Source organism: Lagopus muta, chromosome 4, assembly GCF_023343835.1.
Source record: "Lagopus muta isolate bLagMut1 chromosome 4, bLagMut1 primary, whole genome shotgun sequence".
In the NCBI taxonomy this organism is placed as follows: domain Eukaryota; kingdom Metazoa; phylum Chordata; class Aves; order Galliformes; family Phasianidae; genus Lagopus; species Lagopus muta.
This window is the reverse complement of record NC_064436.1, coordinates 1,700,305-1,718,990: the sequence shown is the minus strand read 5'-3', so window position 1 is coordinate 1,718,990 and position 18,686 is coordinate 1,700,305. Positions and strand designations below refer to the sequence as shown.

The 18,686-nt window shown below is 40.6% G+C and overlaps 1 protein-coding gene and 1 long non-coding RNA gene across 6 annotated transcripts; both read right to left on the bottom strand.

Annotated features, from left to right (window-relative positions):
* Positions 1–951: 951 nt before the first annotated feature.
* Positions 952–10,626, bottom strand: RBM46 (RNA binding motif protein 46). Of its 3 annotated transcripts, none has more exons than XM_048942935.1 (5): positions 9,953–10,626; positions 8,242–8,400; positions 6,769–7,236; positions 5,561–6,343; positions 952–2,394 (listed from the first exon to the last, which is right to left on the bottom strand). In XM_048942935.1, exons 2-5 carry the CDS (start codon positions 8,387–8,389, stop codon positions 2,369–2,371), a joined length of 1,425 nt encoding a protein of 474 aa, XP_048798892.1. In that variant the 5' UTR covers positions 8,390–8,400; positions 9,953–10,626; the 3' UTR covers positions 952–2,368. The 3 variants fall into 3 exon arrangements, with proteins under 3 accessions (XP_048798892.1, XP_048798893.1, XP_048798891.1); XM_048942936.1 differs by having other exon boundaries at positions 9,979–10,626; XM_048942934.1 differs by lacking the exon at positions 9,953–10,626 and adding an exon at positions 9,075–9,266.
* A 161-nt stretch (positions 10,627–10,787) lies between these two features.
* LOC125692436 (uncharacterized) lies at positions 10,788–16,825 on the bottom strand. 3 transcript variants are annotated; one of them, XR_007376659.1, is made up of 5 exons: positions 16,655–16,825; positions 16,504–16,564; positions 16,363–16,409; positions 12,186–12,935; positions 10,788–11,810 (listed from the first exon to the last, which is right to left on the bottom strand). It is a non-coding gene; the product is annotated as an uncharacterized LOC125692436 (long non-coding RNA). The 3 variants fall into 3 exon arrangements; XR_007376657.1 differs by having other exon boundaries at positions 16,363–16,564; XR_007376658.1 differs by having other exon boundaries at positions 12,190–12,935; positions 16,363–16,564.
* Between the last annotated feature and the right edge of the window lie 1,861 nt (positions 16,826–18,686).

The window sequence follows — 18,686 nt, the reverse complement described above, 5'->3', positions numbered from 1 at the left end:
CCAGCTGCCTTGCTTTTTCATACCTCAACCCTTCTCAACAAGGGTTGGGAGGCTTAGGCTGCCCACAACCCAGTTGCTGCCCAGCACTGGCTTAACCACCTGTCATCAATGCCACAAGGCTGTAATAATGCTTTTTAAAAGCAAACAGATGAAAAAAGTAAGATTAAGGATCAGTCTTTCTTACGTAGGGCAAGTTTTTAAATGAAGTTAGCTTAGTATGAATGACATGCACACAACTTTGTTCTAAATGACCTCTACTTCCACAGGGCCTTTATTTGCTACAGCAAGCTTAAAGCAGGATGCTTCTATTATGGTTATGTGTATAAATATGCACAGCTCTGCTTTTTGTCACAATTCTTTTAGAAGCAATACATGGGATTTTACAAAAGGCTACTAGTCTCTGGTGAGACTTTTATAAATATGGGAAATACACTCATGTTTTTAACACTAATTATGGAGACTTTTAGTGATGTACTCTAAACTTCCAAAAAATGCTGAATGACAGCAACCAAGTGCTGCTGCTGCTTCAGCTGCTTTTCTTACAACTTTGATCTGATCTGGAAAACAAAGACCAAATAACGACTTGTGGCTGAAGGCTGTGCATGGCTCACATCCTCCCAGTTCTTGTTCCACTGATGCATTTGGTCATGCTTGTGTACAGTCAAACTTACAAGAAACACTTCAAATAATTGTGAAGGTACCTGTCCACACTAGTAATGATGGGAATTCCTGGCTTGCAGCAAACCTGATGTTTTTTTGGTGGTTTTTTTTGGCACCATAATCCTTCAAAATATGGGGCAAGTTACAATCCAAACAGCCCGAGGCTTCCTGCAGTACTGGCTAGCCCTTCACCCCCACCAGCCACAGACAATACCCAAATGAATATGCAGCTTCACTTTACTTGGGACAGAGCTCCCTTAATTAGCCAATAGCGCCATGTACACCCAAACTTCTATAAGGAGGAAAGAACACTGTTTTATCAAGATCTTCTTGCACTTGTATTTTCGAGGTGTCTTTAAAGATGCCTATTTGAAAACCTTGCAATAAAAACATGGAACTCAGAGCAGACCAAAAGAAAGCTCACTGCAGCAGTCTGCAAACTGCAGTACTCAGGCTGAACGGCACAAGGACTTGGAAATTAGTTCTCCCATTCCTATCAGCATAATGCTGAGTTATTTTACCCAAACACTGTTGGTTTTATTTTTTTTTTTTTGTCTTGGTCTCAGGGGATTTAAATATGAGATAAAGCAAGCCTCCTCTTTCTTCCTCCCACATGAGCTTTATAGGAAACAGTAAGCCACTGAATTCAACTTCATGTTCAGCAAAGCACTTCAAACTGGAGCCTCTGGCCAAAGTTTCAACTACAAAAAGCAAAGTGAATGCTACAGAGTCAGTTTGCAAATGTACTACAAGTAAAATTCTAGTATTCAAGTACACACACCAAATGCTAACAGCATGAATTTAATGTCCAAATTCAAATGAAGAAGTAAAACACAGTATTAAACATTAAAATTTACAACACTTGTAACAACTATGTAGCTATCATTAAATATAAATAACATTTAGGTAGATCAAAAAAGGCAATATATTGATGAAACATCCAACTGTAATGTTTGACTGCATTAAGAAAAGTTATTCAACTTAAAGCACTCAATTGCATTGTTTTCTATCTACTTTTTTCCTCCAACCAGCTTTTCAAGTTAAAAAAGAAGCTTACAACATTACTTGTACAGGTCGTGTCATTATATCCTTAGTCTTGATCAGGAGCTGAAAGCATTTACCCAGTTTTAAAGGAGACAGATCCACTTTTAAAACAAAGTAAAAGAAGCAAAATTAATGACATCTCTTTAGAAGGAAACGTTTGTAGGAAATGTTCTTCCTATAAAATGTGCGCTGTTACAGAAGCAAATCTTTGCGTGGTATTTCATATACAGCCACTAACAGAAATATCAGGAGTTGCTTTTGCTTGAAAAGGCAGCACTGGCAGCATTGGCTTTTAAATGTGTACTTAAGATTACTTGCAACACAATCTGAAAAAATACTCTGAATGAAATTCATAATACAAGGGGGCAGGAGTCATACTAAACTATTTCAACACTAAAAAGAGGCTACTGTTGTAGAAACTACTACAGGTAATGAAATCTTTTAAGCAATTATCTTTAAAACAAATTTAATCTAAGTAAAACATTTTTTTAACATTGAATTGCACTCATCTTCCAAAGTTTAAAACACGTCCTTTTGAAAAATCCTTCAGCAGGTAACATGAGATCTGAATTTCCAGTAATCACGCAGCAGTGTGGTCTTCTTTTCATGGCAAGATTCAAAGTAACAACTACCAAATTTTTCAACTGCTCAACTTCAGGGCAATTCAAGCTGAGTTAGGTGTACAGCTGTCTGCAGAAGAGGAAAAAAGAGGGGGGGAGGAGAAGAAAAAGAGACAATTTCAGCAAGCATACTGCATTACCTATTCAAAGATGGACTTAAGATAAGGATGTAACAAAGCATTTGATGCCTCATCCCACTGCTGCATTCTTTTCTCTGCCCCCCAAGACCAATTGAAATCCTTAAGTAAGGTTTTCAGTCAACAGTTTAAGCAACATCAGATAGGACCTCACAGAAAACAGAATTATAAATTAAGAACTTAATCTCAGTTTCTTTTTCCCTTTCATTATGTAAGTTTCTAGCAAGCTTACTCCTGAAATAAAGTTCTTTGGTCCTGAAGACTTTCTTAGACTCTATCTTTAACAAACAAACTTTAAAATAGTGACCCTTTGCTTCACCTTCCCTGAAAGCAACGTATTAATGAAGACTATTTTAATATGTATATTAGACCCTTGTTTTAATACAGTTTAATTTGTTGCATCTAACAGTCAGAGCAGCAGCCTTTCATATTAAGCCTTTTGACTGAGGTGTACATCTGCTACTAAGAACCAAGTTCTGCTAGATGTGCTTTGTAAACTGTCTTCAACACAATCAACTGACCAGAAAAGGGCACTAAACCCACTTCTAGTTTGAAGTGACTGACTCAATTCACTCAGCTTATTTTACATACACACATGGTCCAACCTCGTTCCATCTTTCTTTTTCTTCAAGTTCTCCTACCTACCACAGGCTCAGATTTAAAAGTTTGCATTCCCTGACTGCAAGCAGCAGGACCAGAAAAATGATCTGATCTTCAGGACAAATCCTGGGTGGGTAAGATTAGAAGCTTTCAGCAGCAAAGTTAACATTAAGCACTGATTTAGCACTCCCTTATAAGCTTTTAAGTCCACTCCCATGACACTAAAACAGTAATCCCCATTTTAAAAATGAAAGAGGCCTCAGCAGTGACAGATATCCACACTTACTGAAATTCATTACTTAAATTTCTGCAAATCAGGGAAGGAACGCAGTATTTCTCTCATGTGGAACTGGCTGTCCCAGGAAATAGTCCAAATAGCACTGCAATCAAACTCCAGTTCTTAATATAAATCTGAGCCTGGAAGCTGGAACACTGAGTGATTCTAGGTATATAAAACATAATTCCTTTTTTGCCTGTATACATCACGACAATTGACACCATCAGGTGGGTCTATTTTAAAATAATGTAGTATCTATATACCCATAAAATAATACCCCTGCAATTGCATGAACCCAACAGAAGCACAATTTCACAAGAAAACATTACTGCTCTGTTTCTGAGGGAAATTTCTGGTAAAAGCTTGTGAACAGCACCAAGGCGTCAGGCAGCGTCGAGAGACCAATTTGAAGTGAGATTCAAGAACAACAGAAAACAATCTCATCATTTCCTCTCCAGCACTCAATTTTCTTTCTGTTCTGTTCCCTTCTCCTCTCTGTGCCGTGGAACAGTGAGGTGTCCCCTTCTGGAGCTTCAGCACATGGCCATGCTCCACTTCTTCCCTTCTCTCAACTGCACACCTACACTCATCATTTCCTCATATTTCAACAAACCCGATTTTCTGTTTTTAAACTTTCTTCCTCTGTTCATCTTTCAGTGAAACTCAAAGTCTGTGTTTTACTCGGGTCATTTTCAAAATATCCAGGTGACACCAAGTGGAAGGTTGTTGTATTGCTGTCTGTTCAGGACTACTGTATATGGCAACAAGCAAGTACAGTTACTTCAAAGCACAAATCCCTTTTTAAAAACAGTGCTTTGCACTAGGTACAGGAGATCACTCATGTAATTAGTGGGAGACTATCCAGATTTTAGGTATCTCGCAACGGTGCTAATCAAAAAAGACCTGCTGTTTTACCTTACAGCAGAGTAAGAAGAGTTCAATACATACTTCTGATTTTTTTAAGCTTGTTTTCATTCTAGATTTGCCCACAGCTGTGAATAGTCATTCTCAGACCAACAGCCCCCTGTAGTTGTTCCTGTGATTCTTTCCCAGAGTACAGGAGAGAAAAATCAGTTTGTAAGAGTAGCTGTAAGCCACAAGATGGGTAGATATGCATGGCCGAGCACAGAATGGGAAGCTGCCATTGCTCTCGTTTAAAGAACAAGCTAAGCTCTCATCCCTATTTCCAGTTTAAAAATCTTCTTGCATTTGGGGTTACACAGGTTATAAAAGGTACAACTCTAAAAAGAAACAGGCACTAATGTTCACAAAACCTGGTGCAGCTTTTATAAAAACTTATAAATAAAATTTTAATGTTTTGTTATTAAAAATACATAATTCTCTTCACGTTGACCATCAGCCTCTTGGAGGTGACCAATTCATGCAAACTGAACAGACTGCTGCTGAAGTGAAGACAGTGCATTAGGCTTTGGGTTTCAGAGATTCCTTCTCTTCTAAGACCTTTTGGGCATGCAAAATCAAAGACAATGAGAAACAGGATTCTACACACTAAGAAAAGGATTGCTTTCATTTCACAGTCAAGTCTAAATTAAGTCTGCTACAAACTGCATTTAAAACAAACAAACAAAAAAAAAACACCATAAAAAAAATCACTGCAGCACAAAGAAAATTCCAGAATAATTGCTTAGTGATAGTATTAGGAAGAAAAGAGTATCAACACTATTTTAACAGTTTGCTATCCAGCAGTAGCTTTTCCAACCCACTAAACAGGAGAGAAGAGGGGAAAAAATTGAGAGCGCAAGCAGGGGAGAGGAATATAGCAGGTATGGCTCTTCAACAACCTTCAGATCTGTTTACCTAAGGTCTTAAATTCTGATTTCTTCTAGAATGAAGCTTGATCAAATGAAGACTACAACCACTAATACCTAGAAATCAGTTCAGTGTTTTGGATGCTTCAGTATTACAGAAGAACTGAAAAATACCGGGCAGGAACTAGATGTCAAATGGAACATCTTACCTTATCCATTTCTACGGAGCAGCAGCAGTAACGTACTGTCAGCAATTTAGTGCCCGCTTTCTCAGTTATGAAAAGCTTTTATCACAGGAGCTTATCATATCAAAAATGTCTTCTCATAGTAGGCACATTGACATTAAGATAATAAATGTGAGCGAAGATATCCAAAAATAGATGCAGAGAACAATGTTAAATAAACTCTCCTAGCTTTGGTTCTTAGGAACTACTCAAAAGCACTTATGCTTACCTAGATGTAGAAGTGCCATCTGCGCTGCCAATTCCCTGGCATCTTCTAGTGTGGTACAGAGTTTGTGTGACATGAAGCAACTCTGCGAACCATCTGCAATACTCGGAAGAAGCACCTTGCACACCAAATGGATTTTCCCATCCTGACTTGTGGTTGAGTACAAGTAGTATTCTGGTGGTAACCAGTTATTTTTGTAGCAAAAGTAATCCAGACGCATCACAGCAGAACTGAAGTAACTGGATTTTAGAGAATACATGCTAATTGGAATAAGCTTTACTCCTGGAAGAAATGGGTATGGATACCATTCAAGTTCAGGAGAACTCGGACTGTGCTGACCATTAAGGCTGAGAGAAAGACTTGCAGGTTTCTCTACGGATTTTTGGTGACTGTCTTCTCTGCTAGGAATTTCCATGAGATTCTCAGAACAGGGGCTTACATGACCATTAAGATGTTGCTTCCAAGTACTTTCTTTGTTAACTGGCTTCGCCAGAGTTACTTCAATGCTAGCTCCATCAATGCACTTTCCATTCATCACGGACATGGCAGCAACTGCATCCTCTCGGTTGTAGAAATGCACAAAAGCATAGTCTCTCAACTTCTTTACACGTTCAACTACTCGTGGCTTGAACTTGTTGAATTCAGCTTTAATTGTGTCCTCCGTAGTAGAAATCATTAAGTTTCTTACATACAATACTTTAACTCTCCGCATTGTTTCTGCATCAACTTCTTTCTCTGGGCATGCCCAATCGACTTGAACTGCACGACCCCAGAGCTGGAACGTTCCTACAGCAAAGAAGGATAACATCAGTAAAAAAAGATGAAAATAACAATCATTCTTATACACTAGCTTTAGAAAAAGCAAACAAATATGATGTGTAACACATGGAACAGCAGCGTTTGTTGTTTGCATGTACTTAAGCAAAATGTGTCAGTCTACTACCCGAAACAATGAACGAAGTAAGTGGCAAAATGCAACCTTACAACCCTTTGTGTGGACGGGAATCACACTGCCCAGTTTCCTTTTTAACTTCACCTTTACCTATTCCCTCCTCTTTCAATACTTTCAATCCCTTCTACTTTCCATTCCACAAATAAGCCCCTTCCAAAACGATACGCTTAAAATGGTTTTCTAAAAAGGGGCTCACATCCCTTCACCTCTACTCCCCAAAAACACCGTCCTCCAAAACTTCTCTTGAACACAGATTTACCTGGGAGTAGCCTCCTTCTAGCCATTGCAGCTGCTCTGTGGGACTCGTATTCTACAAAAGCAAATCCACGATTTTTAGTTCTGTCTGTGGCATCTGGACAAACAATGACATCCACCACTCCTTCTGTAATTCTTTTCATTTCTTTTAGTATTTCTTCTTTCTTCTTTTCTCTTGGAATTGCTCCGATAAATAGTCTGCAGTTGTCCAAGCTTATGCAGACACCAATAAATCTCCCTGGACGAATTTCATAATTATTAAGAATCTTGATGGCTAGCTGGGCATCCTCTTTAGTAGTGTACATCACAAAAGCAAAGCCTCGATTCTCACCACTGAATTCCATCATCAGCCTGAGCTCATAGATCTTTCCAGCTCTCTCGAAAAGAGGGACCAATTCATCTTCATAAATGTTACGAGGGATCTTACCCACAAAAACTTCACATCCACGAGGTGGTGGAGGACCTTTCCAACCTTAAAAAGTACAGCAAAAAAATCTTAGGACAAGCATCACAGCCGCACCTCCACACAACACACTTTGGCTATCAGTTGTTGGTTTTTAACTGCCGTATTTGCATCTTTTTAGATTTTGAAAGCTTAAATACTAATTGTGCTAACAGAATCTTTAACAGTCATCTGCTTCTTTCCCTTGAACTTGTATGACGAGCCACTCAAACCAGCATTACTTAAAACAGTGTTTTAAATAGCAACAGGTCAGTTGCAAGAGTCTGCATTTAAATCATTTTTTACTTCTCAAAATTGCCTGATACATATTAATACATCAAATATAATTGCTAGAGAGAGAACTTGTTGTATTTTCTACTTGTAACATTTGGAGTTACAAACATTTACCTGCACTTCTTGCCCATTTTTTAGGAAGTTTTAGTCAGAGCCCCCAGTGCCTGTATTCTTTTTCCCCCAATGCCATTCAAAAGGTCTGAACATTTTGGTTCCACCTCCTCCGTTCATCCACTATAAAAAGACACCCTACGAAGGTACAACATGGGACAATCTTTTTTTTTCAGTGGCCAAAAACCATGAGCATTTTTCCTCTTAAAAAGAGATCAGTTTTCACAGGTTGGAGCCAGATTCTCCAGGAAAAAAAGTAATAATACAAAGTTCCACAGAACAGATCCGTGCTTCTGGCCCTTCTGGTCCTCAAGGAAATGCCTGAACATATGTGTATAGTCCTTAATTTACATCTCTGCCATACGCACTGATAGACATGTTCAATAATGCCATCCTAAACTAGAAATAAAGCCCAAATTCAGCATGAAAGATTATAACTATTTTAATAAGTTAAGGGTAGAAGTAGATAAACCCACCTTCCAGAGTTCTCAAGATGAAAAATAAAAAAGCCATCAGGTTCAACAGAGAAGTAGTGGACCAGAAAGCACATTCCTGACATACACAGAAATACAGCGTAGCTATCCTTACAGAAAACATACTTCAATTTTATTACCTCAAAAAAACACTTACCTGGTGGAGGCCCACCAAATTTTCTTTGCCCATTTTCTTGAATCATGGTGTACCCAGTCTTGTCTAGTAGGGCCAGTAAGGCAGCAGCCTGATTACCACCTCTCATTTTGCCAGATTCACTTGTTGCAGATGAATTCTCCTCATTCATGTCTGCAATAGCTTCAATAGAACATTATAGATATTTCAACTCAGATACTTAAAAGCTGCTATTCACATATAGAAGCCACAGGGGCACAGAAACACACACCATAGTTGGCTATTTCCTGTGACTTCAATGAGCAGCATAAAGCTGCAATACTATGTGCAACTGGTATCATCTATGTACTTGATTTCAAAACATAGTAGTGAACTTTAACCAGCAACTATATATTCCATACTAAAGTTTTAATTTTATACAAGTCACATCACAGCTATTTTATAAATATGCTGTCTCGTCAAGTACAGTAATGGATTACTTCATAAAGCTTGTCTCAGTTGTACAGAGACCTAAATGCCATCTGCAGTGACAAAATCCACTCCCTTATCACTATATTTTACAGAAGCACCAGCGATTTTAAAATTGGATATAAGCCCAAAGAAAACTTCCGAAATGCATTATGTTAATTAATTTAAAGAATTCAAAGAACTTAGTGACAAAAATAATTTACATGAAATCAGTATTTAATAAAGCTTGGTGGAACTGTCTGTCAAAACTAAGGGACTGGGATTATTCCACTTCTGAGTTCCTCATTTTCATGCTTTTATCCACTTTCATGATGTTGGACTCGATGATCTCTGGAGGCCCCTTCCAACCCCTACGATTCTGTGATTCTGTGAAAGCTAAGGAGCTTTACCAATAGAGTTGTTACTACTATGTCCACTATTTGATGGCATGTGAAGATCTCCTTTGGTTTCTGTCATCTAGGTCACAGGCAACAAATCAGACCGAGAAGCCTATACAGTAATTTACGAACTTCTCTAGTCAATTAAAAAAAAAATAACTTTAAAGTCAGATTCCTTTTCAAGGCCTTTCTTTCTCTCCTTGCCGTTTTCTATTCCCAAATTTTCTGCCTTGAGGTCTGCAAGACTTAGACAGGCAATCTTCAACACTTCAATCCCTTGCCCAAGCGGCACATCCAAGCGTATGCTCTTTATTCTCCAAAAGAAATGAAATAATAAAAAAATAATTAAAAAACAAAACAAAACAAAACAAAACATGAGACACCTACATAATCTATAAGTCCTTTTTTTTTTTTTTTTTTAACATCCCTTATATTTTAAACTTGCTTTATCAACAATAAGTTGAAGTTGAATTTTGCTCCACTAAGCAAAATCCTGAGGAACTCCCCGCCTCCCTGGCAGTTACAATCCCATCCACTTTCTTCAGCCTGAAGCACAGCCGCTTGCTCCTCCTCAGCTTGCTGCTCTTTCTGCCCCTCACTGAGCCTTTCCTTCTGGCCCCATCGCACAAATACACACCGCTCTTTACACAGCCTACTTCACACCCGCCTACGTGGCTTCCCAGCGCTGCCTGCCCCAAGCATCGCCACAACAACGCCGCACACCGCACACAACGTTGTCCCCCGCCTTCCGGCCTCCCGCTGAAGCCAGCACCCAGCCCCGCGGTACTTAGAAGCCCTACATCTCCTTCTGAGACCCTCCCGCGCCTCAGCCTACAATCAGCCTTTAGAAATCGGCAAGAGGTTTTCACAAGACTCTACGCTATAATTACTTCTTTTTTTCTTCTTTTTCCCTCACCCCGCCGCTCGGCGCAGCACGACGCCGCCCGGCCCGAGCCCGCGGCCTAGCGGAGCTGGGCGGCAGGTGTAACTGCCGGGAGGCAGGAGCCAATCAGCGCCAGGCTCACAGCGGGGCACGGCGGGCGAGCGCTTTTAAAACGGGCGGGCGTTGGCTGAGGGAGGGCTGTCAGCGCGCGGCTGCCCGTGCAGCTGTCTCTGCGGCCCGGTCTGAGGCAGCGGGGCGGCTGCTGGCGTCAGAGGTTCCCCCTGCCTTCCACACGCTCCCACCCCAGCTCCTGAGTTGCCATCCAAGTGCCTTGGGGTCTGAACAAATGGAAGATGCTCACAGACAAAATGCACTCATCGAAGACTTCTCCTCATGTACATCTTCCTTAAGCTGTAAAGGCAGAAGTGTTCTTTGTCAGCTAAAGAATCCCGAAAAACTACAAATATGCTCCTGAGCTTTTAGACATGTATGTGCCACCAGAAATCTGTATTTCAGCACAGTGTGTCAGATACTCGCTATTTCAGCTTGCTTGGTTTTTATTTTCTAAGAGGAAGCTTTACTGTCTTTTTTAATCAATAATGGCTTGACACACTGATTGTTTTACAAATGATGTCTCCAGGTAATAGTGTGAATGGCCAGAATTGCCATTACCTTCAAGATTAAGTGCCACCTCTTTTCCTTTCAGGTTATCTGATGGTTTATTGTTGTTTGTTACTGTGTCTAACTCAGCTGTGAAATCTCTAATAGGAATGAGTTGGGAGTGCCTTACAGTAAATAAAGTTTTGGGTTTGGCTGCAGCTCGGTGTCCTTGTTGCCTTGGAGCCTGCTCACTTTCTAATAGAAAACCCCATGTGCTCAGTTGCTACTGCTTGTGGAGAGTGCTGACAGAACGCAGACAACAGCTTCTAATGAAAAACCTCTCACTCGTTTTCTCTGTGTTTCACCTATGTGACATCCTATGGGCAGATCACTGCTGGCTCTTGAACAGCTACAAAAGAAATTTTAACTCATTGCGGTAATTACCATCAGCAGCTTTCAAGGAAACACACACCTTTGCTGTCAGGTATTTCTCTTTATGACGTGACAGAAATAAAATATCCCAAACGAGGTTTGCTTTGTTATTTCTTGTTAAACATCGAAGTCAGGCATAGGAACTAAAGATTCACTAGATTTTCTTGCTGACCTCCACCCCCATTTAAAAGAAATTAAGATCCACAGGTGCTAATTGGGTAGTACAACTGTCATTTTCCTCTTCCCCACAGGTGTTTGCTGTTTATTTCTCTCTGACAATTGTTTGGTATATTTTTTACTGAGAACAACTGTTTCTAACCTGTATTTGTCTCAGATTGTGCCACAGGTTATCAAATGTGATAAAGTTTGAGCTGAATGTTTTCATGTGCTTTTTGTTGTTGTGTTTTTTTTTTCCCAATAATAAGGCAACATTTACAGGGAATGCAGTATTCAGCGGTGTACCTCATAGCCTCAGCTCTTCCAAACAGAGGTTGCACCCGTGAAAGCATCTCATGACTAAAACAAAGCCATTTATTGAACCCAGACTGCATTCTCTGAAACACTGCTTTGCCTGTAGTGGAAGCAGAAGAATCCTCACCAAACCAACCCGTCAGTCAAGCATCTAAAAGTTAGTTAATTTTAATTATTTATACAACATGCAGTTGTGTTAAGTAAGTTGGAATAGTTGGAGGGGACAAGACTTCTCTATTCCTCCTCCACACAGGCACTTCTTGCAGCAGATTCTACCTTGTTTCCATGTCTTCCCCTTTCTCTCACGTAGGACTGGACTGCATTGTGCATTCAGAGACGCAGCTCATATATCATTTGGAAAGCTGTGATAGAAGAAGGCTGATTAACATGCTAATACCCATTTCTAGCAGTGACAGCTGCTCCCAACAAAGTGTTATTTCTCTCAGCTATAACAACGCTTTCCCTCCATAGAGAAATGCCACTCATCTAAATTAATGTCAAGTTTTGATTCACTTTTGTTTTTTTTTTTAATTAAGATGTAGTAAAGCATAGCAAAAAGGGACCAGGTTCAGAAGAATGTTATTTATCAGAGTACGTATTGCTTTACTGCTTTATTTAATTGGTACCTTACTACATACCTTTTTAACTTATGAACCTGATAAAGGCTAGTTCTCTGGTGGGTTATTTTACAAGAGTTCTAAGTATTTGGCATAAATTCTAGTTAGAAAAATACTTACTTACAATTGCAAACAATATGCTGTCTACTCTGAAGCTTTATCAAATTCCACTTAGTGTCAAGGAGACGCTGTGTTAGTTTCCTCATGAATGTCTTTTTGAAACCGTCACAAGTCTGATGGATGAGGAATGAAGGCAGTCCTGCCAAGTTTGTGCTGTTTATTTCTCTGGCTAAATTTGAAAATGTGAAAGAGGCCTTTTTCTTGCATATTTTACAGCACTGCATCAGACAGTTGCTTTTCTTTTCCTCGTAGGTTATTTTCGGTAGCGGTAACACTGAAGTCCATTATGTTTTTTTAACTTGTTTCATGGGAATGCTAGCAAGTCCCAGCATATATTCCTGGAGCGGACTACTACTGCACTTGTAATGTCTTAGCAGAGGCATATGCCTTTTTTTGTCAAAGTAAATTTTGCTGTGGCCTGGAACAGGAAGAGGGCATGTAGTATTTCTGCACGCTGACAGGTTTGATATGTAGATAGTGGAACTGTTTAAAAGGAAACAGACATCCTTTGAAGTTTAGACAGAGGTCTCCGTAGAAAACATAGAGATAATATGATTGTAAATCTAATTATAGAAAGCTGCCTAGAAGGAATTTCAATCAGTTGGTCCATTTTCTTTCCAGTGCCATTTGATCAAATAGCCACACTGCCTGCTTAAAAGGATCTTCCTAATAAGGCATCCCCATGCCTGAAGAGTCTGCTATCTTGAAAGGTACCGTTTGCACTTGCTCAGCTTTCTGCCGCAGAAATTGCTGGAAGAAAAGATACATTGGTGGTTTTAGAGCATTCCTTATTATTTTTATTTTTGAGTACTTTTTATCAATTTTTTTTTAATGAAAATTGATCCCAAAGCATGTTCTGCTTCCCAGACAAACATAGCAACAGTCTTTCTGAAGTTAGTTGAACTAAATCAGTTTTAAGCCGGTATTGCTGAGTGCAGCGATGTGAAATGTGTATAACAAAGTGTATCAAATCTCTTCATTTGCTGTGGGGTTTTTTTTTCCCACCTCTCATGACCTTCAGAACTTTCTTCCCCTCAGTGCAACAAAGGCACACCTTTAAGAAAATCACAAAAATGGGCCGGTTTTGCTAATGCAAGGGATCCATGTAAGGGAAGGAGCAGCACTGCATCGTGGCAAAAAGTGACTCTGCAGAGGGTTGGTGGACAAAGAGGTGAGTATCAGAAACAGAAGGCAATTGGGGAAGGACCGCTGGGCATGGAGAATCATTTCCTTTAGTACTGATGCCTGCTGTTTCTATACAGCTGCACGGTTCTTTGTCATCTCTTTTTAGGTAAATGTTTTAAGCAAATCCTGAAGTGGCAGCACATCCTCTGCACATCCACAGCAACAATTAAAGAGGCTTGGCTGTTTTGGTAGTTACAAAACACTGCCCTAACAGGCTTGAGACTGACTTCTTCCTTCTGCAACATGAAGCACAAGCAGCACAGAGCGGGCCTCCTGTTGTCACACAGTAGGTCTCCCAGTGCTCACCAGAAGACCTGGAAAGATCAGAGATGGTTCCTCTCTGTCACCGCTCAGTTTTTAAGTTAATTGCATTTATTGACAGAAAATACTGGAATTTAGGGTGGTTTTCTGTGAAAGTTTATAACCTGGCTCCAGTGTTGGAACAAAGCACACATCAAGTGATAAAATCTTCGACCACTTCTGATCTGACCTAGTGACTAACTGGAGGTTTACTTGGAAGGCTGAGGATTTTTATATCGCGTTACCTTTTGAATATTTAATCATTCAGGAAATAAATCATATTGAATGCAACAGGAGAGAACAAGATTCAGTTTTTACTTTGTGTTTTCACTGTAGTTTAAAAAGTGGAAAGGCTGTCAACAGTTTCCTTCAGCCATTTATTCTCGGCTTAAAATCCCAGTTTATTCCGAGGATCATGAAGGCATTGATTTATCAAGCTCATATCCTTTTAATTCATAATCCAGCTGCTGTGAGCTGCTAACAGGCTTTTGAGTCAGGAAGCTCAGGAAATCATCAATGCCAATTACAGCTAAACAACTTATGATTTTCTTCATATTTTTCCAGAGGCTTTAAGGATATGGTGCTACGTTTAGAGATGTAATTAAAAATGAAACAATGTAACCTGCATTTTTAGTGCTTCTTTCATTGACGTATGCATATATTATCCTACTTTCATATATTATATACGCATAGAATGCTATGACTTACATTATAATAGACTTCTTTTTTTTTTTTCTTTTAAATGCCTGCCTAGATTGGAAGCTTTTTCTTGCATATCCACTAGATGGGAGCTCTTGATCTTATAGCAAACCCTGCTCTTAGGTGGAGGCCTGCAGCTCCTCTTTCCCAGCATCATCCAGTTCTGGGCTGGTGCAGGACTTCTTGCTGCTTGCATCCATGGCAGGCACTGTGAAGAAGCCACTGTAGGAAGGATACAACCCAGCAAGGGTGGGCATATTCCAGCACAACACTATGGGACTAAGAGGTGTAATACATAATAACATTCTGAAAACAGCCATGGTACAGAGATAGTGGTGCCAAATGAACCATTTTCAGAAGAATTCCAGTGCAGACCTGTGGAAAGCAGTAAATTTCAGTTCCACACCAGGAACATCTGAGACTTTAAGACCAAGTGGAGCAAAGCCATGTGAAATGACTCTTCATTGTTCCCCTAATGCAATCACCAGGCAGCCAATTTAAAATAGAGTGCCATTTTGTATGACACTTAACTTTGTCTCAGAAGCTTTCAAAGGCAGGACAGATTTAAAAGAAAAGAACAAGAGAAATTTGTTTGTGTAGGGTAAATTCATTGGTGAACATTTTACTCAGTGTCATGAATGCAAGCCTCAAAACAGGAAGATGATGAATTGTCGCTTATGGAAATTTTGGAGACTATAGCTGGACTCTGCCTGTGCTCTAAACACTCACTGCTTATTGGCAGAGAATGATTCAGGGCTAAAGTGACCTTTGGATATTGCCAAATTCATTCCTGTGTTCCCATACTTTAACAAAAAAATTGCCCCTTGACTACAAGCTCAAGGCTCTCAAAGGCAGTTAAGTTGTTAACAGTGTCTGGTTGTAAAGGACACACTTCTGCAGTTCTGGATGGGGAGTCCAAGTTTCCTAAAAAATACAGGGAGTAGCCAAGTTCACAAGAAAAGACCTTCAGAAGCCAGCTGAAAGATGCATTGCCTAACCTAGTAAAAAGCTAGGAAAGAGCACAAATGGCTGCACAGAAGTGATTATCCATAAGCATCTGTCTGAATAGAACTGCAAAATGACCTAAAATGACAGAATTCAGTGCAAGCTCCTTAGTGACCAGGAGGTTCATTTACGAACACTATAATTATGTTTATGAAGCACAAGATATTGGGGAGATCAGGGAATGGAAGGGAGCATTTCCAATTTAGTCTTGCAAGGTCAGTAATAAAGCTCCTATTGAATTCAGCTGGAAGAGACAATCGAACAACGGTGCTGTAACAAAGAAGCCTGCAGTACTGCGTGCCTGATGGTAGAGCAGGTGAGTTACTGAGGATCTCTCCCACCAGGATAATTTTCAATATGCAGTGCAAGTGAAACTTCTTACTAATTTTCTGTTAGGATGAAATGTTCTTTGTATAAACAGATGCCTCACACTCATTCAGCATTCTCTTCCTGCTCAACTACACAATGAGCTCTAAACTGGTACCGCAGATTCAGTATCTTTCCCATAAGAACAGACTGTTGCTGCAAGCACAGATTTGTTTTTAATTGCAGGACTGAACAGTCTGTGAAAGAGATGTTAACACAAACATTCCCTAAACTGAAAATGCAAACTATAAAGTTACCAAAGGAAAGTAATTTCTCTGACTGGTTTGCATAGTTATTTTCAGCTTGCTAGTATTAAAAAAACAAAAACACCTCTTTACAAGTCATGAAACCCTGATTATAATTTTGAAACACATTTCATGACTATGTATCAGATCTATTGCCTGGATAACTTTCAGTGCCTTAATAATATGAGTTACTGGAATTGCTCAGACACCTGAAATAGAAATGCTCCGTTCCTCACTGGAATTTCAGTTTGTTGGCCAAGCAGAATTACTGCTTTCTCCAGGAAAGTTTTTGAAGGACATTCCCAGGCTAACCCTGGTCTGTCAAGTGATCCAGTTATACAAATACCAATTTAGAATGACAATGGAATAGCTCTTACAGCGTGACTGAAGCAGTCTGCTTGTTGTCTGCAGTTTGGAGCAATACCTAAAGGAAAATACGAAGTCACCCTTTCCATACAATCATCAGTGCTAAATAGCTGACAAAGAGATGTTACTTTGCCTCTGATTGTCCAGCTCACATCTTAATCTGTCAGACATTCAGATTTCCAGAGGAGCTGAGTTTTGTGCATGTCCCAAGCTCTGTAAAAGACCAAAGAACAGAACACAGCAAAGCGACAGAAGGCATCGCAGGCGACATCTCCAGAAAGATTTCAGGTATTGCAGCCTTACTCATTGTAACGGCAGCAGGACCAACACAGTGAGATGTTACAGAAAGAATGCTCCCCCACCTCCAAAGATCTAGACTCACAGAAGGACTCCACAAAGGAAGGATCTCCAGCAAGAGAGATTACAGTGGCAGTCAGCTCTTAAATGAGGTCTTCCAGTCACACAGCTGAACTGCCTTCACCTGAGCTCCCAGGGCTGACCCAGTCCTTTCCCAGGTGATCAATCAGTGCTTCAGGCTGTGCCTCAACAGTTCCCATACATTGCACCCTTCACAGCATGGACCAATGACTGAGCCAGCTGGAGGGTGAGCCTTCCCTAATACAGGGATCCAACACACCCTAACACTTACACAATTGCCATTGCGACTTCCAAAGGCTCACAGAGAATAGTACAGATGTTTCAGAGGTACCAGGAGGGGAAGGTCTGCCCTCCAGGGCAAAATACAGGCCATATTCCTATCCTGGGTCAACACTTCAGCTTACACTGGGGATGTCCCAGCCACCTGTATCACAACCTTTGGCCAGATATCTGTAGCTCATAACTGTATCAGGCACCGAAGGGGGTCCTGATCTGCCACAGGGACATGAGGAGGGGCTCTTAGCAATGAAGACCAGGGTGCTGACCACAACGACTGCAGGCCATGTACCGATTACTGAAGGGACTACTGAATCCCCCATCTCCAATAGTCTCCCCCAAGGTGCAAGCATGCCACACCACTTCGGTCCTACTTGCACCTTCCAGGTTCAGGCTGTGACTCAGCAGTTCCCATTCACTCACCTTCCAGTCTGGGGTGATTTTCAGCCCTGACTGATGCCTTTGGGCCTCCCTTACAAAATGTAGGAGGAGTTACGTACCTCAGGAAGGATTTCTTTGAAACCAGCTAAGCTGCAACCTGGTGAAAGTAACCCATGAATAAAATGAGGCTCTGGGGGGAACTGAAACAGTCTGGGGCACATCTGCATGAATCAAAGCCTGAGTTTCTGCTTCAGGCAAGTGGGTATGAATACAAAACAGGATCAAGAGATGGTATTCACTCATGTCCCACAAGCTGCAGGGCCATGATAGCATGATGCTGGACCAAACAGCCTTCTTCCACATGGGCTAGATGCAGTTCTGTTTTCCACAGCTATGCTGTTTCAGGTTCTGCAGGCCACCAAGTTGTCACTGGATCCAGGTTACTTAGTCTGTGCATTACCCCCCTGTTTAGACAGACTGTGAAGGAGTGTGGTTGAAGCCAGGGGCCTCCCTCCCCCTGAAGATACGCTTGGAGCTAAGTACAATCTCATACAAAACCAGAGACAGCAAAAGTTACTGTGGTTGATCTCTAATCCCCATCTTTCAGGCAGGGATACAGGAGACCTCTCATTATCGTCACACCTGCGTTTCTTCACTTGAGAGCAGAAGTAATTAATAACTTTCTTCCTACCATGCGACACTGGCAGACCCACCCTTCTCTGTGCTGCTGTGCAATGCTCAATGGAAACATACAGGTACAAGACTGCAGGGAACATAGGTGCGAGTCTGAGTCAGGTCTGAGACTATGCAGAGCATTAGGAAGCTTGACAAGTTTAGCAGAGCTAACCCTTAATTTGCTTGTAATTCTTAATTATATGAAGCAGTGTATCTTCTTAGCCTCACAGAAAACTCAGGTTTCACAGGGAATGAAGTTGCCTTCTGGTAAGGAACTGTGCATCTCATTTATCTGCTATGTTCTATGTAAGAAACACACAATCTTATGCAAGTTAACCAAGTCTTGCAGTAGGCAAGAAGACAGGAAGACGTTTATTCTCCCAGGTGCAGACACAGGAAAGATTTTTGTGGAAAAAAAAGCTAAGGGAGAATTAGAAGAAGAAACTAAAGGCAATAGTTTGGTACAGCAGGTATCTGAATACAAAAGGAATGCTACACCAAAGTGGCCAACATTTGTTCTTACCTGAAGGCGTCTTCCTTCTTTCTACCTGAAAGTTTCCTGAATGGCTGCAATTGTTGAAGTCGGGAACATCCCAATCTTAGTCTTTCTAATTCCTGATCAAGC